A 25,471-nucleotide genomic window follows, 5' to 3' on the forward strand; every position below is an offset into this window, starting at 1 on the left:
AATATTCATAAATCTCATATGTTATAAACAGGCACGTAAGGTAGAAAAGGCGTATCTGAGCAAGGATTTTGGATATAGCAAATGCATTTTTAAAAGCGGAAGTGAAAATTTCGTCAACGAACTGACATTTTAACACGAAAAATTGTATTTGATATTGTAACATGTACGGATGAATTATAAGACGGGTTTTGGATTGGATTGGATTTATTGCACCTTATACATTCACACAGTTCGAGACTACAGGTAACACAGCGCTATCGTTATTCTACACAATTTACAGTTCACAGTTACACACGCACTAGGGTTTACACTCTTCACTAGTCGTATCCTGGCAACGGGATTTATAAGTCTCACTCTCACTTCAAATCACACATGAAGTCTTCTTTTCACATCCTAACTCCTTTCTTGCCATTATTCTGCGGGTGCAAATTCCAAAGACTCGATTCAGTTCAATTCCTCTCCTTCCAAGCTCATATCCCGGCAGGATGGAGTCTCAAAACTCGACTCTTCACTTTTTGACTACTGTTCTCTACTGCTCTATCTCCAAGTCCAAGTCCAAGTCCAAGTCACATTGCGACTGACGGTCCGTCAGTCTGTCTGTCTTGGTGTCGAGCCCCGACTGGGGCTCATGACCAGTTTTTTTTTTCTTTTTTCTTATATGAAAGTTACTGTCCTATTCATTGGCGCCCTCTCTGACGAGAGGTTGGGTCTATCATTTGTCAGTCATAGTTTGTGTCAGTAAGTCCATTGTCAGTATTTACATATATTTACAAATTTAATCTTAATTCCTATCTCCATGTACAATATATACAAGGCCTCTGTCAATCCAGGCCCAGTACAGCAGATTTTGCCCTATTTCTACCAGTATTCGCTACCACGGCAGTCTAGTCACTTGAACGGTAGTATGCTTGACCGCTGCCAGCTCTATGCTGCCGAACACTTTTTTATAAAAGCTTTGCACGGACCCCACGGAAAACACAGTCTTCTATTGTCCCGTACTGTTTTAAGCGTGTTTACCGCGGACATGTGCTTACCAAGTCGTTGCCTAGCAATGGGTATACACGTCACAGTATTAACTTAATACTCTGTATAACATCGAAATTCAATGTCATAAATAAGTTAAAAACAAATAATTACCAAATACAATGTTATCGTCTGTTTCACGTGAATACAGTGTTGATGGTCCTAACCTGTGTTTTTCTTCTTACTTGCAGGTACTTTCGAGCGGTGGGGTAGGATTTGGAATTAAACGCGAAATATTCTTTTTAAACTTGGAAGACGGTTATTTCGGATGTCAAGTAAACGAATCAACGGACGTCCTACAACTGTACGAGCTGTCTAAATTATGTGATGGAGCGCCGGACTGCTTCATGGGATCGGACGAGTTACGAAAGGAACTGAAATGCACCGGTAAGTAATGACATTTGTCTCTTCGCTCTTGCGGAACCTCATCTCTTGTTAGGACCTCAGCAATCAGTTGCTTTCTCCCGTAGTCAGTTTGTTCTGTAGTTGTAAACCGGTTCAATAAAACTGAAGTGCTGCTGCTAAACTTGACACACCGTATAAGTCCGAATACAAGGCGACCTGTATCTGTTCTGTGAGAAAATCAGGAAATATTTTTTGACAAATTTAAATGGATCATTTAGTTCTGAGGGTTATATGCAGAAAATAAGCAAGAACTATATCACTCACTCACGGAGTCGCCAATTGTGCAGCCACTCAAAAAATTCCCAGCATTTTATGGAACCCGAAGGTTCATTATCGTGTTCCCAAGAGCCCTCCACTGATCCCTATCCTGAGTCATATCAATCCAATCCATACTATCCAATCCTATCTCTCTAAGATCCATTTTAATATTGTTCACCCACCTACGTTCTGGTGTTTTCAGTGGCCTCTTTCCTTCTGGCTTTCCTACCAATATTCCAAATCATTCAATTCTTTAAATATAATTTTAGATATTATCACAAGTGTCGTTAGAATTAACAAATATGACTCCTCATAATCATCTCCATATTTGTTTTTATGCGCCTGAAATTAAGGTCACTTATCTTTTCTAAGAAGAAGTATTTGGTGAACAGAGAACTCGCCCTGTACTCGGACTAATACAGTACTCAATTTACAATTGTCATTATTTCTTATTTAGTAATAAAGCATGTGCTACACATCATGAAGGACTGTATTGAGGTGTGAAGATAAATCTCCACGCCTTTTGTATCTCATCACTAAGTAGAAGTTAACGGTTCCTGTCCCTGTGATAAATTTATCCTACGGCACCACTTGGAAGGGACGCTGGTTAAACCTTATATCCGGTTCTAACGCGATGGCGATGAGAACTTCCTGCCATTTTGAGAATAGAACGTCAGAAATTCAGCCTCTCTTGCTGCCGGAGATCATGACTTACTAACGATACTCCGTTATTGCTGCACATATATTTTGCTTACGGATTATGAAGCCAACAAGCTGACTTGCTCCTATACGACATAATAAATTCTAAAAGGAGTTACACTCTGTGGGTCAAATTATGTACAAGAATGTCGTTATTGTTATTATGAGTATAAATCAAAGTATGAGGGGCTCTTGTGAACGCTGTGATAAATGCTAGGTTTTCATGAGGCGGGTAATCTCTTGAGTAGCTGAGTGAATATTGCCTTCTGAACAAGTGTTTTTGCTTTTTGGGACTAGTTAGTTACAAAATAAAGTACCGGTTTAGACTATTAGATTTAAATGCGACGTAATTCGCGGTAAGGAAAAGACAGTGACAGAGCGCCAGTTGAAATTTGTAACAAATAGAGACATATTCTGCGTAAGAAAAGAATACCTGCTAATTTACCACTTCTTAAGCAATTTGAAATAATGGTGAAATTTAATCGTGAATAAATACGTTTACAAACAGAACATAATATTCTCCCATTACGATTGACAACATTTAAGACAGCAAAAAGCTGAAGCTGTCCGTGTGCTTATTTAATTAAGCACAGTGCCCTGAAGACATGGGGCCAGCAATAAAAAATATAATAAATTGCAAAAGAAAAAAAGCCGGGTGCTGTTTTGACTCAAATTTCAATATACAGAACTGTGACGTGGTGCAGAACGTATGCGTCTAGATCTGAAATCAGCATATCACAATTAATTGAAAAATATATATATTTGTTTTATACTATGTTTTGTCTCCTATGGGGGCGCGGATGCGTCATCTTAAGTTAATGACGTAGACCGTTACGCCAACATTAGAAAGTTGTTAGATTTTACTTCCAGCACTTCTGGCATTCACACACTGGTGGCAAATTCAAACGTACTTATACAGGACTTTTCTTCCGTAAGGCTGCTTATGCAAGATATGACGTACTGGGGTTTACAGTAGATATATTTTTGCCATAGCCATGTTGACAAGTATAATTAAAATGCAGACAGCCTTCGTGACTAGAGATCTTGTCTAAATATATTACACAGCTACACAAGCTATGATAATACGGTCAGTCGTATTCTCTCCCAATATATTACGAAATGTAAGACGGAGTAATGAATCGTGGGTGGGTGTGTGTGTATGTAACTAGGACGAAGGACAACCCATACACACACTATATACAGTAATCATAACTTACAATGTTATAATCACTTGAAAGACAGGCCATTTCAAGTCTTAATATATTTACAACTTCATATTTTGATTCAGAGGTCTAATTAAAAACTTGGAAGGACGAAATATGATAAAGCGGTTTTGAAATATGGAGTATTTGTGCTACAGTCCTAATGGTAACTTTTTTTTTTCATTATTTTGGATAAGGCTACTCTGTACGTTGTACGTTCCAATTTGATGGTACAGTACTTATTACATACAGCAATCGGAAATGGTATAACAATTCTAAGCGGCCAAATCTTGGAAGGAATATAGTAAAAAAAAGGTAAAGTTATCCTTCTTACAGGCCGTGGAGGCTCATAGGGCTGTGAGACGTCGAGGCTCGCATATTTTCTAGACAATAGGTTCACAGATGGCTTCCCTTTATGTTCAGGAGGATTCCTGGTACTCATTTCTGTTAGAGGCTGAGTCGACACCAGGGCCAGAGTGGGGTTGGAAGGATTAGGTCAATTGAAAAATCAAATGACCTTATCGGGAATCGAACCCGAGACCTTAAGGCTTGTAGCATAGTGCCTCAACAAACTACGCTATCGCGTGACGCGGAAGGAGTATGATATGAGTTAATTAACTCTTCCGTACAATATGAATGTTCCTAATTTACAGAATGTAGATCCAGACAATATTTGCACCGATGTGTATGTGGGGAAAACTGCCTACATCTACAAGGCCGAAATACTACAGAGTAGGGTCAATGCTAACAGTGAACCAACGTGAAAGCCTAAAATCAACGAGGTTTTTCCGACATGCGAATACTATAAGGGCTATTTTAATAGGATTCTGACTGTCCTTAACAAATCAACATTCATGTAATTGTAAATAAAAATAAATGAATACGTATCAGACAAAAGAGAAAGAAAGTGTACCAAACCAGTCTATAAATTACAGTATGGAGAGGAAAAACACAGCTCGAAAAGGGAACACAGAATGCAAATAACATGCCTGTTGGGGGGGGGGGGTAACGGTATACATCTCATTCAGTTGCACTCTTTTCATCAGGTTCATCTACCTGGTGTAGATGGCGTCATGTTAAGGTCACAGCTGAAGTAGACAAGAGAACGTGGTCACGAAGTGATCTATCTATGGCCTTTCCTACAAAGGGCGAGTAATAATGAGTTTCTGGAACTTCTAAAGTATCCTGATATCCCTAGAACGTCCAGGGAATGTCGAGGCAGTACCTTGAAGCTTCTCATGACTACCCTTTTTGCAAATGTAACCCACTCACTACAATCTCCACACATTTGAAATCGATCTACTGTGGTTCTATAGCTCCTTTGTTGGACCTCGGCCGCCTTTTCAATTTCTTAATCCTATTCACATCACTTAGGATTACTTGGACGGGGGATCAGCCCGTCGCAAGGACACTAGCTGCCCATAGAATAACACAAACACAGAATAAACGTACACAGACATCCATGACTTAAGTGGGATTCGAACCTACGATCTCAGGGTTTGAGCGAGCGAAGACAGTTCACGCTTTAGACAGGGCGACCATTGTGATCGGCGCAAATTTGAAATAGCTCCTTGAAAAATCAATCAGTTGGAATCCTGAATAACAGCTCCCGTTTATTAAAATCCAATCATGGGCGCTCTTAGAACTGGATGTGAAGCAAAGTCCCATAGAGACAACAGACATCCAACTCGGACACAGTTAAACACACCCTCACTGAACAGTATCATCTTGTGGGATACAGAGCTGTGTATGCCGGTAAACGTTCATCGACGTTTCGGGGGAACGTATTGCCTTAATCTTCATAGCCGAAAAGAAAGCTAGGTAAGGAGAGCCAAACTACACGGCGTTATCACCCAGAAGACAGTACTCTTGACAGTCGCCGTTACGAGGACCTGACATGCAACATATCTGAATGATATGAAAGTAAAGAGCCTGTCTGAATACTCGTAAATACTGGCCTGGCAATTTTAAATGGGCCACTATCACCACCTTACAAGTGATTATCTGCTTACTATTCAGAACCTCCCCAGTTTATCGGACGCTAAGAGCCTAGAACTCCTGCGGCTGAAACAGCATCGTTAAGTAATCTAATTATTAATCAGAAGCATTATATGATAAATTACTATTTTCTGCATAAAGGAATGTCGGTACAGAATACGTTAATAGATTTGAGGTTCTTCAGTGGTGGTTACGAAGAGTTCTGTCTCTGGGATATAACGCTCTGTAGTTCGTTGAAAGGCCATCGACGTTTCGGAGGAATATGTCGCCACCATCTTCAGGTCCAAAAATGCGCCATACAATAAACCAGCGTGAAGTACCTAGAAAGCAGATGTAGGCGATATATTCCTTCGAACCTTCAGCTGAATTTCAACATTCCGTTATATCCCAGAAGATAAAACTCTTCAAATATGGATTTCCCTTTTAAGTGGAACGTTGATATGTATTGTCAGTTGTGGAGGGGCTGAAAACAGTAATAGCCTCTTGATTGTCGATCTGCAGCATTTATTCTCTGTCGCTGTTACATGAAATAAAAGGTAGAAAGTGTTCAGCCAGGAAGCATAATGAAAAATGCCTAAGGATAAGGGCGGGAACCATCTTTGCACTTGACCTGACCGGACAAGACAACGAACTGAGAGCCACCGCATCCAGCATCCTGACATCTTGCAGTGGCTAGGCCAGGCCTCCCGTCTTCTGTTTGTCGTACCTTATGTATTCAGTCGTACAGGTTAGAAACCACTTATTTGGCAATCCAATCATGCAACGCAACGTCAGTCACTGTGGGACACCGAGGTACTGTTACACGTTGCTTTAAACAGGTTTAAGTTGAGAAATTTCACTTACAGAACATCGGTTTTTAACACATGCTTCCTGTAGAGCACAGTATTTATAGTACACCATTCTGCTATCAGGGTGAGGAAACTTGCAGTCAGATCCGATGGATGTGTAGCTATTAGGATTTATACATTCACTCTGAACTGCACCCATAAGGCCTTGGATCTTTGGATTTCGAGCATCATCAGTATGTGGATCGTTGTGAGATTAAGTTGCAGTTTAAATAATATTACTTTATTATTTTCATATAATTGGGGAAATATACGTTTTATTTACCGTTCAGGGTAGCCGAGCGGTCTAAGCAATTCACTGTCTTCGCTCGATCGGAAGCCGGGATCGTGGGTTCGAATCCCACAAAATAATGTGTGTATGCGTTTATTTTGTGTTTGTGCTGTCCTGTGTTTAGGTAGAGGCCTTGCGACGAGCTGATCACCCGTCCAAGGAGTCCTACCGTCTATAAAATGATAATTAAACTGAGAAATCAGCCCCATACTCCAAAGTGGGAGCGGGAGGAAGAAAAATAAAAGTTTTATTTGGTAGTAAATCTGCACCTGAAGTTCCCTGTTTCGGAGAACGAGAGTATGTTAGTGTTCTTCAGGCAGAGTAAAATACTGATTTTATATAGTCTATTATAACATTGCATTCCATCACACTGTAGTGATATGAAGCCTAAATAATGCATCAAAATAGCCGACATCCGGGCGAGATTCGAGATTCTGTAACCATGTGGAAATATAAACAGGAAAATTTATTTAGGCTTTCAAGAAAATTGACAACCTTGGATGGTCTAAAGGGTATGAAATTAATATTGAGCGAAAACAAACGATGTAGGGTGGACATGAATTCCTTTTCTTACACAATGACATACGTGCTGTTTCATGTGAAGGGCGCCAAAAAAGAGAAATACTTAATATAGCAATAGGTCACGCCATAGCTCAAGCGGTTAGTCGCTGGCTTCCCACTGCGGCGGCCCGGGTTCGATCCCGGGTCTGGTCAAGTGGGATTTGTGGTGGACAAAGTGGCGATGGGGCAGGTTTTCTCCGAGTACTTCGGTTTCCCTTGCCAATCTTCGTTCCACCAATTGCTCCACGATCACCCTCACATATCATCTGGGGCTGGTACAATAGGCCAGAAGTGGCCGCAGTACAAGGGACTTAGTCCCACTCCATTAGCAATAAAAAAATAATACAGCAATAATCTACATCCTAGCAATCTGTCCACTTTTAGGTTCGTCCCTATCTGTTATAGATAGCACCTGCTCAGGTTGGTGGAGAATGTAACACACCTGTGTCACTGTGGGATTACGGGCTGGAAGACCACGGTGCAGTTCGCGGCAGGGGAGCAGAGATTTCCTTTCCCACTGCATCTAGATAGACTATGGAATCTCCTTCCAACCCCCTTATTTGATAGGTACCTGGGATTAAAGCAGACGCGGCGTGAAACTTACGCAATCAATCCGTTCATTGTCGAGATTAAGAATGTGTAGAACAATACCACTATCTATCTATCTATCTATCTATCTATCTATCTATCTATCTATCTATCTATCTATCTATCTATCTATCTGTCTATCTATCTGCCCGTCCGTCTATCTAGACACCTATCTTTGGCGCTACAGCCCTTTGTTGTGTCTTGGCCTCTTTTTCAGTCTCCTGATCATTTACACAGTCGGTAAGACTCCTTGGACGAGGGATCAGCCCGTCGTAAGCCCGCTACCTGCACACAGGACAGCACAAACACAGAATAAATGCATAGAGACATTCAAGCATCAAGTGAGATTCCAACTCAAGATCAGTGTTCGAGCGGCCAAAGACAGTTCATGCCTTAGACCGCGCGGCCACTGTGATCGGCTTAATTAAGTAGAGGAATAATTTTGCCTTAAGTTAATGGCTGTCCACATAACAAATGCCAGTTAATGTAGCAAAATTGGGTTCTGCCGTATAGAAAGTGCTGTGAGAACAGGACCATTAATTTTACAGTTAGTGGGCCTAGATCAGAGTGAGTTTCAGAGAACATCTGAGTGCCTATAGTGATATGGATGGGCGAAACCGTGTTGCTGAAGTCGGCCAGGGAAAAGCTAAGTGAACCGGTGCAGCCGGTTAAAAGAGAGCCCGCAGACATAATTTATAAGCTCAAACGCGAGTTGGAGCGTAGGTGAAGAGTGGTCCTATGTCCCAGACATCTTTGCTGATATTTGTGTTACAGGGACGAGTCTAAAGAGTTAAGTGCCGTAGTGACCAATATTAAAAGTTTAAAATGGTAGTTTTGTTGCAGTTCCGAGTTAAATATCCCAATATTTAAAATTATATTATCTATACAGACTGTAAAGGAAGAATAAGGCACGCTTCAAGTAATTAATAATTTATAAATATCCAACCAATTGTATATTAGCTTAGTAGTAGAATAAGACGTGGAGAAAAACAAGCCAATTTAAAATTGTATATGAAAATGTCAGGTAGACATTGGAGAAACTTTGAGGTAGAAAGCAGAAAAAATCTAAAATTTATCAATGAAAAGAAGACTTCAATTTTATATTTATTTTTGCTACAAGCTGTAACTCTCAATATGTTACAAGATAAACTGGCCGAAGTATGATCTATTTTTGTGAGATTTCTTCACGCAAAAAACATTACTTTGTTATGTACCTACATGATACATTAGACATAAATTATGATACACATACTTATTGTTATTCCTCATTTACTAGTATGCTCGAATTAGAACACTTTAAAATATCTCATACAAATGTAATTGCAAAGTGTTCTTGATAACTACAGTACAGACGTAACTGCATCTTTTAGAAATTATCTCAGGTCACTTATTGCAAGATACTTTTTTCTTATTGCTAGTGGGGTGGGACTAAGTCCCTTGTACTGCGGCCACTTCTGGCCTATTGTACCAGCCCAAGATGATAGGTGAGGATGATTGTGGAACAATTAGTGGAATGAAGATTGGCAGGGGAAACCGGAGTACTCGGAGAAAACCTGCCCCATCGCCACTTTGTCCACCAGAGATCCCACTTGACCAGACCCGGGATCGAACGCGGGCCGCCGCGGTTGGAAGTCAGCGACTAACCGCTTGAGCTATGGTTCGGCCTTTGCAAGATACTTGAAAGGTTATCTGGGGCGGCACGTAGACGCAAGGATCTCAAATGTGAAGGTTTATGGAATACTTCTTTTGCCTTGACGTATGCTATAGTTGGATTATCCACTCTTGTTTTGAAACTAAATGATACTTCGTAACAGATTCAGAATCACAGGTATATAAGTACCACGTTTTAAGGAGCATTCCTTAAATTTATTTTGCACTGGAGAGAGGTTTTGTGGATACCTTGTTTTCCGTTTTGTTAATTGCCATTAATAGCTCTTCTTTATAGCTGCCTGTTATTCCATTTTCTTAAATAAAACATTAAATTCTTGTTTCCGTACTTCATTAAGCTCTATGGCATGAAGATTGGAGGAGTAGTAGTAGCGCTTCGTGCTTTTTTAACCTCTGCACTAGATGGAGGTGAGTGGTCTCCTTCGTGCCCTGGCCACATAACCACAGAGAAAACAGCCACCGTATCTGTTAAGTAACAGGCTAGGTGGGCCCCGGAACTGAGTTAGACGCTGTGGAGGAAAGTTCGTTACTTTTGCAGGAATACAACCTCAGTTCCTCGGGCCTCCAGTATCCTAGTTTCTATACCGTCTCAGCTGACTATTTCTGCCCTATATCCACAATTTTGTCTAATCCTCTACGTTCCATGATTCACATGAGGCTAGCCACGTCTCAGAGAACATCCGGTGGCGTGTTCTTTTTATATTCACAGGCATCCTATTAGATTTTGCAGTGTCTTTGTAAAATTGCGCATGCACATAAATATTTGTAGCCTTAAGAAAAATAGGACTATCTTCTGGGATTTAATGCCTTGTAGGCTGGTAGAAGTGTACAGACGCTTCGCAGGAACATACTGTCTCCATCTTCAGGGTCGGCGAGTAAATCAAGGAAGAAACCACGAAGAAACAAGAAGCAAGCAAAGCGCTCTGTTTACTGCTTGCTTCAATCCTGAGAAAAGAAGGCAATATGTTCTTAAGAAAAACCGGCAAATGTCTACCAGATTACACGGCACCACAACCCACAACGTGGTACTTGTGACTGTCACATCCGCCATGGGGACCTCACATCCCACTCGTAAGGTTCTCTCGTAACTCTCTCCACTCTTTCCGAAACGTTACGGCAACCACATCCTCTTCACGTCTCTCTAATTCACACTTCATAGATCTTCGTACTTTCAAGGACAGTTTCGTAAGCGTAGAATAAACGTGGGAGGGTTTTGACAGTGGAAAGAACAGTAAACTCATTGTCCTTAGGACTTGAAGCAGCGCTTGGCACACCCGCCGTTACAGATGCCTTCGGGCTCGCAAGCTGTCGGAACTGCGTGGCTACGTTTCCAAACCAGCGGTACGAGAGAGCTCCTCAGGTTAGAACAAGTAGTGTTGTAAACATGTTGCAACTTAACGGCATTTGAATACAGTATAAAAACGCGTTCTTACGTAGCAACTACACGACGTTGTGTCAGCGAGAAAGCACAGCTGTAGAGGTACGTCTGTTTACACTTGAGGCACGCGGTAGTGTAGTTGGTTGAGGCATTATGCTACAAGCCGGAATGTCGCGGGTTCGATTACCAATGAGGTTATTATATTTTTCAATTGACCTAATCCTTCCAGCCGCACTGTGGCACTGGCGTCGACTCAGCCTCTAACACAAATTAGTACCAGGAATCTTCCCGGCAGTAGAGGGAGGCTGGCTCGTAGAGCTCACAACCTCACCGTCATCTGTGAGCCGATTGTCTAGAAAATGTTGGAGCCTCGACGGCCTTCTATAGATGTAGCTTTACCCTGACCATAGTTTTAATTCAAACGTTTCAATTTTTGTGCAGAAAGTCTTACTTTTTAAAATTATTAGCTTTTTGGACTTTGACCATTGTCCGATATTCCAGAAACTAACAAAGGATAAAATACTGGACGATGGACAAATACCAGGAAATTAGTAATAGTGTAATATGTCATGGTCAGAAACCTTCGGGACTGTCCTTACCATTCATAAATCGAAACATACGAAGAATCGGAAGGAACGACAATGGATAATATACACTATTTCGGTGTAAGCTGAAATTTATAAACTGAAAAATACGACGAACAATTTTGATCAAGTTAGTCGTTCCTTTAGCGCAGTCGGTATAGCAACTGGCTATGGGCTGGACGACGGAGGGGTCGAAGTTCGAGTCCCGGTAGGGTCAACAATTTTCTCTTCTCCACGTTGTCCAGACCGGCTCTGGGGTTCACCCAGCCTCCTATCCAATGGATACCGGGGGCTCTTTCTCTGGGGGCAAAGCGGCAGGGGCGTGAAGCTAACCACTCACCTCCAACTAGTGCCGAGGTCAAGAAAATGTGGGTCTATACATACACTACATCCACTCCTCCATACGTCTTCATGGCGTAGCGTTAATTAGTTAAGTTAACTGTTCCTTACGAGGAATTCGTAACGCGTAACTCGGGAACACGAAACACACGCATTGCAACTGTGTCAGTATGCCTGGCCATAGTAACAGGTCTCGCGAATCGAACTCCTGAATTACCAGGGGCAAACAGATAATCCACCAGTAACTCTCCTAACCACAGTCCGGTATCTAATGTCAGTGACTTGCTTTTATGAACATAAATACGACGTACATTTTAAGTCGATCACATTGACCGCGCACTCCGAGGTGGGAAAAGTCTTCGCCCTATTTTGACACTGAAATCGTGGGTTCCATACTCATTTGAGGCATAGAGGTATATCTGCATTTTCTGTATTTGTATTTTCCTGTGTACGTAGCGGCCTCGCGATGGGCTGATCCCGCTTCCAAGAGTCCTGACAGCTGTCTGTAAGGATATGTACGTGTAATTTCAAATAATTCTGAATGGGAATAGGCCAGAAGGTATAATCCGTCAAAGGNTAAATGTTTGTCGCCGTCTCGTGTCGTCTTACCGTTACCTATAGAACATCTGTGTGAACGAAAGAGACTAATACAGCACTCCGTACATAAGCGTGTCAGAAGCTAATGTTGGTCCTAGTTAAGTGGCGGTGAAAGCAGGCCAGTCGACACAACGGCAGTCCGCGGAAGTGAAGCCCAGCTGGTCTTCTAAGACCATTCGAAAGGTTGCACCGACAACGGACAAAAGTGAATCCCGCAGAATGGCCAAGAGACCCCTTTTTATTGGTAAAGGGTCATTCACTCCCTGCACTTAGGCTTTTCACACGGTTCAAGAATTTTTACACAGCTGCTCTCATTTGAACACCATTTACGATTCGCATCTTGAACTAAACAGAAATTACAGAACGTGTTCGTCCCAATGGTTCATAACAATAACAATTTCTCTGCATTAATATCTCAGACGAGAGTACGGATAACTGACAGTCTTGAGTCACGGAGCTAGAATTCACAAATAAGTCTGTTACTTTGTGACACTCCGACACAAATGCGTAGCTTCAAGGATGTCCGATAGTGGCCATGACATAGTCTACGTCAGAATCCGCCGCCTGAACAGTGCTACCTGCAGCGCCTTAGGAACGTAACATGTATTATAGAGTAGCTCACGTCTTGCTATGATATTCTTAAATTAATGTTAGATTTCTTAAGAGTAACTTATTGCATCAACTGCAACTACTAGTACGTCCTATCAATACTTTTGCAAAAATACTTGAAAAAAAAACAAACAAAATTTATGTTTAAAAGACAATTATGGTGCGCTCAAAATGTGAGAGTTGTTGCAGGAGGAAATGAACAAATTCTCAGACACAATATCTAACATTTCCGGAACCGATTATAGCCTGGGCATCAATAGACCCGTTAGGGTTGTTGTGACTGCAATAATGAAACTTAGGGTTCCGTGAAAGGCGCTAAATTTCTTGACTATCAGATGGAATATTAGCTCCTCACGAAGGATAGTGTTCCGTGAAGTTAGTTTAACTGAATCAGTTTTCTTTACGACAACAATGACACTATTTCTCTAAACCATCTTTCAGTGTATATCTTATTCGTAATTTGAGTAGAAAATTTTGCGAAAGAAAATTTCAGTATGTTGAAAGAGATCCCTGGGTAGTAATCCCCCCTATTTGTTAACATAAAGCCTAATATATTCCTAATGATAGTGCAAAGATAGACCTCACTGTCTCATGAGGGCACTCCACCCTCAAAGATGTTTTAAGCACAGTGTCATGTGTCTGAGTGACTATGACGCGTGTTTTTATTGGACCTTCACCAGTTGTAACTACAAATAACTGTAACACTCAAGATTACTGTAATTATAACACACAAAATTTTCAATCCACATGTTAAGTCTTCACAGGTCTTCTACGAAATTCCTGTGGCTGTCTCATACCGAGAACTGAACTGAACTGCTGGTATTATTCTCGTTATATAGCCTTCGCATGGACCACACACAAAAAAAGAAAAACACAGTTATATTGTTGCATAAGGAAGACCACACAGAAAACAAGTCACGTGATTACTAGCCAGCGTCTTCAGTGGTGCGCAATAACATTCGTCCACTGAGACATGTCTCCCACTGTTGCAGGCTGACCGTGTTTACCGAGCCTTTGCTTAGATACGCTTTGAGCAAATCCGTTACAATATCCTATTATGTTTTGTAACTATGACCAGACAATTATTGTCACTGTTATTACATGTTATTCCTGTATCTGTCCATATGACCACATGTTTTGGCCTCGCACGTGCATACAGGTACACATAAACACCTAATGAAAAGCCGTGATGTCTGTAACTGGTAAAGTGACAATCTACGAACTGGATCAGGGTTCGATCCATGGTAGGAACGTTTGAATTATCCCCCTTAACTCCATATCCACAGCGACTGCGGGAACCATGTAGCTTTCTACTCAGTGTGTGTACCAGAGGCTCGTTCACAGGGGATACAATGGGCTGGCACGTGAGCCTAACAACGCACCTCCACTACCAATGCGTGGAACTGTGTGTGAATGTCTGCTGTTTCCCTTCATAGCGTGATGCTTAGCCGAATGAATAGCTTCATGATTTTGACATAAAAATACATAAAAAATAAAAATCTTAGGATTGCAGCGCTCTGTAAGACTGAAAATAATCATTACCAAATCTTCGAACCATAGAAACCTGAATAGTCAGCTTCAATGACCCCTCCTCACAAACGGAAGAAAAGAAAACAATACAGAATATAATTGACGCGTCCGGCAATCTCCAGCCATCATTACAGGCACCTCCCTTGGGGTCTGAACCGCCTTTCTCACCCTCCATACTCCAGCTAGGTGGGCGGTCATGGAATCTGTCCCTTCGAGGCTCTCCACCACCCTTGAAGGGGGCACTCAGCCGCACCCTCAAGACCTAACCACACTGAGTCGCTACCACCTCGCAGTTGCCCCTCATACAGGGGAGTGAACGCGGTAGCGCCCCAGAGCACCACAGTGGTACTTCTTTATCACCCATCCATAGGGCTCGGTTCCCCAAATTCACGGATGCGTCGTGGGTGCGCAAGTCCCACGATGAATTCGTCCTGGCGACGTACAACTCAATCGTCAGTGGGCGCCGCCCCAAAAGCAAATTCATTAATACTTCTATCAAGATGGGGAGTGCCTTGCCCGACGCCATGTGCATAAGGTATGGCGTGTGGTTAGGTCTCTCTTGGGCACTCCTGCGGTGCTGTCCGGTCTGGCCATCGTCAGTGATGCACCTATGTTACACGCCACACCACCACCCACTTAGCAACTCGTACACACAGCCAGTCATTGTCTACCACAGAGCGCTGCATACGCTTGTTTACGCAGTCTCTTCGCTCTGCCACCTCCCGCCGAAAGAGCGCCGGCCTCTGGTTACACATTATTGCATGTTGCAAAGTTTACGCTTCGGGAATTGTGGCATGAATGAAATCGAAGGAGATGCCTCTCACTGAATTGAAATCGATCATTCTTCGCGATTCAGGTTAGCATTGCACATATCCATCGCAGGAAGAAAACACTTCTTTAGCTTGACTGACAGGCGCTTTCCATGTAACGTACACATTCGGCCTAGTTTCAGTGCCTGCTGTGGAGTTACTGCAGATTGAATACAAGATAATAAGGTACGGAGATGATGCAAGGTGGCATGCATATCAGTACGTTAAATTAGCAGATAAATGGATGCAAGCCGGTAACGATAGCCGACCGGTCTGAGGCATGTACTATTTTCCCTCGCTCGGAAGCCGGGATCATGGGTTCGAATCCCACACAAGGCAGTATATTTGGTATATGTATGTGTTTGTTCTGTGTTTGTGTTGCCCTGTTTTTAGGTAGAGACCTTGCGACGAGCTCATCACTCGTCCAAAGAGTCCTACAGTCTGTAAAATGATCATGAAAGTGAAAAATCAGAGGCCAGGGACTAAGGGGGCTGTAGAGCTAGTGAAATCAAAATGGATACACGAAAAATTGCTGTATTTCATGGTGAAATATGTAGTTGGTTAAACGGTGAATTTCCTGTTGGTGGACAAATGAAGCAAATAGAGGGGTGGAAAAGTACAGCAGCAACGTTCTTTATTTATACTATTTCTAATCTCTTAAGTCTTATTAATCATAAAAGTCAGTGGCCAATGTTATTTTGCAATGAAGGAACGTTTTTAATCTACTCAGTTATTAATGAGACATCATTTGAAGGATATAACACAGCATGGGCACGTTTTACGACAAATCTGATAACGAAATGAGGTATTTCGTATTGAGGCCTCACGATCGGAGTTCCATCCAAGAAGTCCTGCATTACGCACTAATGCCTGTTGCATCTGCAACTGGTACTCCGATCCTTTCCTCGGGCGTCCCGAACTTTGACGCTGTTTAGATATCGATGAATCATTCCGGTTTGTCCTATTCTGTAGGCTGTAAGTCATTAACTTTTCCTTAAGAGGTGACTGGCCCACTGCAGGTAAGGTCGTGACTGAGCAGCAGTCTCGCAGCTTCCGGCTACCTCCCTTCTATAAAGAGAAATATTCCATTCGTGGCCCTAGTCTCCTTCTTTGGTCTTGGCCCAGGTTTTCTCGGGTCTGGTCTCTCCACATATGAGTGTATCCTCTGGATGGAGGATGTCATATTACTCTAAAGTTTCAAAGAACTGGATTCCTTGTTGGTTCACGAGTCACTGACTTAATACATACAGCCCAGTCCATATACGTTGGATCACTAATTTCAATATTACCTAATCGCAAAATGTTGTATGGCCTAATATATGACAGATGAAGACGGATATTTCTGTATGGATCACGTAGAGTTGTCCCTGTGTTTGATTAATTAAGTATTACACTACGAAGACGTGTCGGGGAGTTGAGATACAGCTCCATCATTCTTGATCTCGACATTAGATGATGGCCAGTTTCACGCTCGGCCGCTTGACCCTCGTTGAAAAAGCCCCCGGTACCCACTGAATAGGAGGCTGAATGGGTCCCAGAGCCGGTCTAGACGCTGTGGAGTAGAGATAAATTTCTTTCTCCTACAAGGAATCGAACCCCGGCAGTGCAGTCCGCAGCCCGTCGCTATACTGACTGAGCTATCCCGGCTCCTCTGTATGGATTTGATTCTGACTATTCTGAAAGCATCCTTTGGTGCGTGTATAAGTTGGAATGGCTGGGTGGTTTCGGGCAACGCTTCACAATCGCGATGTCTGGTGGACATGTCAGCCCTCACGCCAATCTTGTGAAGATCAAAAGTGCCGGCCAAGCAGGCTGTGGTCAGACAGAACCGAGAACGTCTATCCACTCCTTTGACCCTTAAGGTCTATGTCTGTAAAATTAATGACTTCTGACCTTTGTCTTATTGCAGTGTCACGTCATTTCTGGTAAGCGTTACATTCTGAGTTTACAGATCTTACAGCCCGCCGTAACAACGTCCTGAGGTTTCCGATCGATACATGTGCGACGCATTAGTTTCACAAAAACAAGGCTTCGATTTTCTTTTCTTCATGAGTGTGCATAAATGAACGTATATAATGAGAAAATCTTCTCCATCTGTCTGCATATTTCACAAACAAAACTGTTGAAATTGTTTCAGTAAATATTTCTGTTCTGAAATATAACGCCGTGTAGTCCGTTGAAACTCAACAGAAATTTCAGAATAAAATATCGCCTCCATTTTCAGGCCAGAATAAGCCGAGTAAGAAACCAACACGAAGGCGGTACTGTGTAGAGCTTAAATTTTTTCTTGCTTGGCCTAGTCTTCGACCCTGAAGATGGAGGCAATATGTTCCTCCGAAATATAGGTTGAATTATAACAGATTACATTGTTATATCCCAGAAGACATAACTCTTCACGACGATGGCAATTAGAACCTCAAATCCCACTATTTAACTAAAATGTGGATTGGAGGTTTATGTTAACTGAAAGCTACTGGGTGAATTTATTTTCGGCTCGCATCGTTCCACTGTAACAGCCATTTTACAAGAATACTCTGTTTCCACCCGAGTGGCATATCGTAATCGAAACTGGCGCATAGTGTAAAACATAGACGTTATTCAAATCACAATTTTTGTTCTGAGGATGCTCCTGCGTGATTGATACTAAACAAAAGGGGGCTCTATTTCGCGTAATCACAGTTAAATAATAACATCCAGTACTAAAGCAATGTTGGGGGTCCACGGTAGCGCAGTTGGTTGAGGTATTATGCTACAAGCCGGAAGGTCGCGGTTCGAGTCCCGATGAGGTGATTTTTTTTTCAGTTTACCTAAGCCTTAGAGCCGCAATATCGCCCTGGGGTCGACTCAGCCTCTAACAGAAATGAGTACCAGGAATTAATTAAATAATTTTCCTGGGGAGTAAAGCGCGGCCAGCGCGTAAGGCTGACAACCTTACCGCCATCTTTGAGCCGATTGTCTAGATAATGTGGGACCCTCAACGTCTCACAACCCTATGGGCCTTCGCGACCTGTTACAGGGATAACTTTTACTAAAACAATATATAATGCAGGTTGCAAAAAACGTTTCTAAATAAGCAATTTTCTTGAAAATGGCAACAGCTGCCGACAGAGAGAGTACTGATGACAGATACGCATATCGGCAGAATTAGTAATACAACAACGAACGCATGTGCACTCGTAATCTCACCCAGCACCATCACAGTGTTATTGTACGGGAAGGAATAAAAAGAAATACATTTTTTTTCATGTACGCCTAGAAAATGTGGAAGCCTCGACGTCTCACAACCCTATGTGCCTACACTGCCTGTTACAGGGGTAGCTTTACCTTACATTCACCTTTACGCAGTGTGAAATTATACAGGTGTTGGACAAAATAATGGAAATACTACAGATACTCTATACATTTCTTAATTAACATGGTATTGGAACATATTTCGCCTTCAATACAGCCTCAATCCTTCTTGGAATGGACTCGTACAAGTCTTGAACTGTTTTTAGCGGAATTTTATACCGTCCTTCTTGAAGAACATCTTCAAGTTGTTTTACAGATGTTTGAGGTGGGAATCTGTTCTTGATTATAGTCTCCAAAACTGACCAAAGTGGTTCAATGATGTTCAAATCTGGTGATTGTGCTGGACAGGGAAGATGTTGTTTGCTCTTCAAACTATGAGTGAACAGTTCCAGTGGTGTGAATGAGGCACTGTCGTCTTGAAGAACTGCATTGATGTTCGGAAATAACGTCTGGATCATGGGATGCACCCAACCTGTCCACGTACTCCCGTGCAGTAATGCGGCCATGAAAAGCAATAATGGGACCAACAGAATACTGCACCATGATACCGCTGCCCAAACCATCACAGAACCTCCCCCCGTGTTTTACTGTTGGAACCAGGCATTCCGAATTGTAGGCTTCCTTGGAAGTTCTCCAAATGTAAACTCTTCCTGACGTTGGGAATAGCGTAAAGGACGACTCATCTGATGTCCAGTTTCTAGCAGTTGCAGCCCTAACGCTGATGTTGGATTTCTGAAGCTCACGTCCGACAGTTTTCGTGGAAACAGGGTCTTCACGATGAATATTCAGTTCTGCTGTCACCTGTACTGCAGTACTGTGATTTTTGGAACAATCCTTCTCAATATACAACGATCTCTTCCTGTCAATGTTGATTTTCGCCCACTATTCCTCTTCGCTGATGTTTTCCCATGAGTATTGTATGCCGCCATAACCTTACAAACCGTAGCTCTCGATACACCTAAAAATATGGCAGTTTTGTCACAGATATTCAACCTAAAAGCGCGCCAACGATCTGTCCTCTTTCAAAATCGGATAAGTCGCCAATTTTCCGATTCTTTCACACACTCACCAATTCACTTACACGAGCACTACAGAGTGTAAACAAACGGAAGAAGAAATTCAGGGTAGCCAACCGAAGTTCTTACAATGCAGCCAACAGAAACAAATTATATTCCTCAATTTCTTAGTGTTTCCATTGTTTTGTTCTCCCCGTGTATATGTGTTTGTGTATATATTTATATGTATATATATAAACATACATGCATACATACATACAGGGTGTAACTGAAGGATGCGGACAAATTTTGTGTACGAGTTCCATATACAAAAACAAGAAAAAATATCCATATCAACATCTGTCCGGAAATATTGTATTTATGATTTGTAGCTGAAAGAATGCATGATGGTGCTCCGGCACATTTAAACCGCGCTGTGAGAGATGTTCTCAATAACACGTATCATGACAGATGGATAGGTAGAAGAGGACCCATTGCATGGCCTCCACAGACTCCAGATTTGAATCCTCTGGATATTTTTACCGGTGGAAACACCTAAGAACCCATGTGTATGCAACTCCTATTGACAACGAAGAGGCACTTCACCATCGCACTGTGAATAACTGTCAGACTTTCCGCAACTCCCCCGGCATCTTTGTACGGACGCGGCGGTCCATGATAAGACGTGTCGAGGCGTGCACTGAATCTCATGGAGGACATTTTGAGCACTTATTATAAGTGTACTATGTATTTCAGCTATAGCATATGAATTAAATGTTTCCGGAAACATGTTGATATTGACACATTTTACTTGTTTTTGCGTGTGGAATTCGTGGCCAAAATTTGTTGGCACCTTTCAGTTACAGCCTGTATATTATTTTGGTATTATTTCTGTACCGTGAGCCGGGATAGCGAATAGCTATTGGCGGGACGACGAATGGATCGGAGTTTCAGTCCGGTGGAGTCAAGAATTTTCACTTCTCCATGACGTCCTGACCGGTTCTGGGGTCCACCCAACATCGTATTCAGGAGTAAACCGAATGGGTTGTGAAGCTGACCACTCATCTCGAACTAATGCCGAGGTTAAGAAAACATGGGTCTATACATCCACTCCCTTATACGCGTTCATGGTGTAGTGTTTACTTAGTTAAGTACAAGGACAACTTAACCTATTAGTTCTGTACCTGAAGATGAAGTTCACTGAGTTATGAAGAATAGGGAAGAATTCAGTTGTAAATTTGGTAGGCGTGCTCTCAATGGGAGTAAACCTGTTCAGTCAACTTAGCATTCAGAGAAATTCGTTATAATATCGACCACTTAAGAAGAGGAGTATTTATACAAATACAAGCTAAATATTAAATGACAACAGAACGAAAAGTGGCTACTTAGGCCTAAATATTACGTTATATCAAGAGAAATATAATCTTTGTTACCCAAGAGTTCTCTATATCCTGACACGATTTTGATTGCAGTTACATTCTGGAGCTTAACAAACCCGATTGGCATTGCGCGAATGACATTAAATTGAGAAGATTGCAGACCTCAACCACTCTTCTGAAACCACTGGATAACCCTACTGAGACACGTTTATTTGCAATACATCGTGTAATATAACCAACTTTATACTCCGTATTCTTCATACTGTGTCCTGCTGCGACTTGTAAACTTTATATCTGTTTCATCAGACCCATCACAATGTATGAAAATTCTCTTTGTCGGCAAATCTCCTGCTGTCTTCTTAACGTCGTGTATGCCTGAATGGTTTTCCTCTGTCAGTTCGGAATAACTACAACCGTCTTCTCCTTGACTTAATGTTTCATTACAGGCTGGGTCATATTCTCAAACAGTCCACCATATCTTTTGTGATGTTAAGACTACGATGTACTTATAGTGAACATAAAATTTTTTGGCTTACTTCCTAAAATTCGCCAAATTGAAATAAATACAAAATTGTGTTTGTCATTACGAGAAATAGTAAAGTAAAGCTATCCCTGTAAAAGGCCGTGAAGGCCCATAGGCTTGTAAGACGTTGAGGGTCCCACATTATCTAGACAATCGGCTCAAAGATGGCGGTAAGGTTGTCAGCCTTACGCGTCGGCCGCGCTTTACTCCCCAGGAAAATTAGTTAATTAATTACTGGTACTCATTTCTGTTAGAGGCTGAGTCGACCCCATGGCCATAGTGCGGTTGGAAGGATTAGGTCAACTGAAAAAAATCGAATGACCTCATCGGGTCTTGAACCCGCGACCTTCCGCTTTGTAGGATAGCCCCTCAACCAACTATGCTACCGCGTGCCCCCTAGGCACGGTCTGTGTGTTAGGTCAAAATTGCGCCTATATATGAGGAAAACTGGATGAATCAATAGAGTACAATCCTCCTTTAGAAGAAAATATTTCCTCAAAGCATTTCATATACTTTATGGAACTGTTGCCGTATTCACACGAGCTCACTGGTCCCTGAGCCAAATGAATCCAGTCCGTGTCAGGACACTCAAAGCTGTTTACGATATACGCGTAGGCTTCTTAGCGGCCTCTTCCCTTCGGATTTCAAAAAGTTTGTATACATTTTAATTTTCCTTCTCAACACTATCTGCACCACCCCCACCAGAATCCTTAATATGACCACCCTAGCATTATTTGCTGAAGAGTACAAACATCTAGCGCATTACGTAACTTTTCCCAGACTGACGTTACTTCCTCAAAATAGTAAATATTTTGTGTACTTGTTAGTACTAGATTGGAGGTTCTGGTTTCTCAGGCGAGATACCGATTGCTTTGAGTGGGGCTTTTCATTGCATTCCTGCAAGCCTTTCAGAAAAATGCTGGGGCAGTATGTTAACTTCCGCCACGAAGTCATTCCACATCGCTGTGTCATTCAGCGCAAAATGTTATATGCATGTGATACAACGTTACTAAAAAAATCCGTGGCTTTAGTCTGCAAGCAAACTATACCGACCGAGCGGCCGCCGCTTGCCGGCGAAGTTGGTGCCAACTTTAGCGGATAGAGAGTGTCGCGTAGTCAGCGCAACGAATCTCCACGGTCGTTAATGTCGGTTTTCTAGACCGGAGCCGCTACTTTTCCATTCAAGTAGCTCCTCAATTATCCTCACGAGGCTGAGTGCACCCCGTTCCAGACCCACCACTTCACGGAATATCTGATAGCGCCGTGAACTGAACCCGGGAGCTCGGGATCTGTAGCCAGGAACTCTGATCACTAGACCACAGAGCCCAACGTTACTGAGTCAGAAATCAATAATACGGATGATAAATATGTACATGACGGTATGCTGGACGAAAGAGATTTTAAGTTTTCAGAGGACTGATATTATGGGTTTCACTGACATATGATTCCCGCAAATTTCATTCGTGTACCACCATACGAAAGAACACGGTTCGGTGTAGTATACTGTGTGTTTATTTCTCTTCCCTTACAAGCCACGCCCAAGGAATTTTCAAGTTATTTCCTGGTCATGTACCTCAGCACTTATTTGGGAAAGGAAGAACTGTAAGATTATTGGTTGATGGTAACAAATATGTAAAAATGTGTACAGTTGTTTACAGTAACACTTGTATCGTGCAACACATTATCGATGCGTGGAATTCTTTCGTGACGTAAAAATTTTTGCGACCCATAATCGTGACGTCATATTCACATTTAAAAAACGCGAAATTGACATCTTATAAACATGAACGAAACTCATAATTGCAAAACTGTTTAATTTATATATTCACTTCGCCGGGATAGCGCAGTCAGTATAGCGAACGGCTACGGGCTGCAACACCGAGGGATCGAAGTTCGAGTCCTGGTAGGGTCAAGAATTGTCTCCTCACGTCGTCCAGACCGGCTGTGGGGTCCACCAAACCTCCTATCCAATGGGTACCGGGGGCTCTTTCCCCGGAGGTAAAGCGGCAGGGACGTGAAGCTGACCACTCACCTCCAGCTAATGCCAAGATCAAGAAAATGTGGATCTATACATTCAATTCCCCATACGCCTTCATGGCGTAGTACTTAATTAGTTAAGCACGGGGACAACTTTACCTTTCACCTTTATTCATTTCTGTGCACATCGTTTTATTTTCAGGAGTCTGATACCGTTAAAAGTAAATAACATGATAACGAGCCAATTATTTATTGTCTACCAAATTTCAGCGATACTGTGTGTGTCTACTCACAGTCAGTTATACATGCCACTGTTCAACGAAGCAGGAATTAAATGTTATGCACATGTCTAAACATTGTCTAACTACATGGAGTTGATTCCTTCTTGAGAAGCGAATAGTCGCTCAGCCACTCCAGAAATTCCCAGAATTTGTCGAACACTAAATTTTAGTACCCTGTTCATAAGAGCTTGGCACTGGCCTGTATCCTGAGAAACATGAATCCAGTCTATATATTTCATTCAATTTATGATCAATTTTAATATTATCCTCCTATATATGTATACGTTTTCTATTTCCTTCAGGTTTCTCCACCAAAACCCTGCATGCACGCCTATTCTTCCCCATGCGCGGTACGTGCTCTGCCCATCTCGTCCTCCTTGACTTGATCATTCTGATACCATTTGGTGAGGAGTTCAAGTTATGAAGCTCCTCAGAGCTACATCAAAACGATGCTAATAGATCTTTAATATTCAATACGACCGATTTACATAGGTCAATGGAGCCAATGCCGTTAGAATGATCAACGTCCGAAAATAATTTAATAATTGTTGTGAGACGTTACTGGCTGTGGTCTAGACGCCAAAGGTTTGAAAAGAGCGTGAGAGTACTTTCCACCCCATCACATATTGTTCTATCCTATACGCATCGGATAATTTTGCTAAGGGATGAAGTTTATCTGAGCGTGAAACTGATAATCACTTCCATCTAGTTCCAAAGTTTAAGTGTGTGAAACTTCACCTTCTTGCCCCTACTGAGTACGCTTTCGCGGTCGGCGAAATGGATTAGGTGCAAAGAACAGTCTACTTAATATTCCCTGAAGGTCTTAAGTGTAACGTTTCTATGTTATACTTTGTACTTATTGCTTTGCATTACAATTGGGCAATCTTGAGATTTATATTTTCTTGAAGGTGCAGAAGGAACCGCAAAGTCAATAATATTTTAAGAATGCCGTCTTCTGGGATGTGGCCTCGTGTAGATATTGTGTAAACCGACGTTTCGAAGGAAAGTATCGCTCCCATCTTAAGGGTACAAAAAATCATACTCACGCTGGTTCCTCGCGGATTATTGTACCCTGAAGATTGAGGCGATACGTTCCTCCGAAACATCGGCTTACACAATATATACACGGTGCCACATCCCAGACCACGGCATTCTTCATAGTCCTCGCCGTGAAAACCTCAAATCTTACATCAATGATATTTGTTTTCTAAAGATTTCTGACGATGGTGTATAATACTCAGAATTGCTGGATTCTTTTACTTTGTCCATCGTTCGGTATCCCAGAAACTAAAAAAACACAATGCGATCGAGGTTAGTTCTTTCTAAGCGGCCTCCGTAGTCTAGAGGTAACGTTCCCACCTCATGACTCGTAGTACGCGGGTTCAAATACCCGGCGGAGGTCATGGAATTTTTAAGGGCGGAAAAATTCAGGGAACAAGTCCTCCGGGAGGGACTTTAAGCCGTGGGTCCCGTGTTGTAGCTTTACGGCACGTAAAAGAACCTCATATCTCCAAAGGAGGTCACTGAGCCAAATTAAGGGACGTTTCCCGCCAAACAGCAGTCTCTAATACCTCTGGTAGATGGGGGAAGCATTATAGATACCTCTCAGCTAGTAGAGCCGGTCTCGCTGGCTGGGCGGGACTGATGGTAAGAACCAGTAC

At 42.2% G+C, this 25,471-nt stretch overlaps 1 protein-coding gene across 1 annotated transcript in view; it reads left to right on the forward strand.

The window, feature by feature from the left end:
- Positions 1-1,214: 1,214 nt before the first annotated feature.
- Positions 1,215-25,471, forward strand: part of LOC111868671 — a gene marked incomplete at its 5' end in the record, with an annotated part of 256,954 nt that continues 232,697 nt past the window's right edge. The window contains 1 exon segment of the mRNA XM_033753134.1: positions 1,215-1,410. Coding sequence (XP_033609025.1) covers positions 1,215-1,410 — 196 coding nt within the window.

Source organism: Cryptotermes secundus, unplaced genomic scaffold (assembly GCF_002891405.2).
Source record: "Cryptotermes secundus unplaced genomic scaffold, Csec_1.0 scaffold832, whole genome shotgun sequence".
In the NCBI taxonomy this organism is placed as follows: domain Eukaryota; kingdom Metazoa; phylum Arthropoda; class Insecta; order Blattodea; family Kalotermitidae; genus Cryptotermes; species Cryptotermes secundus.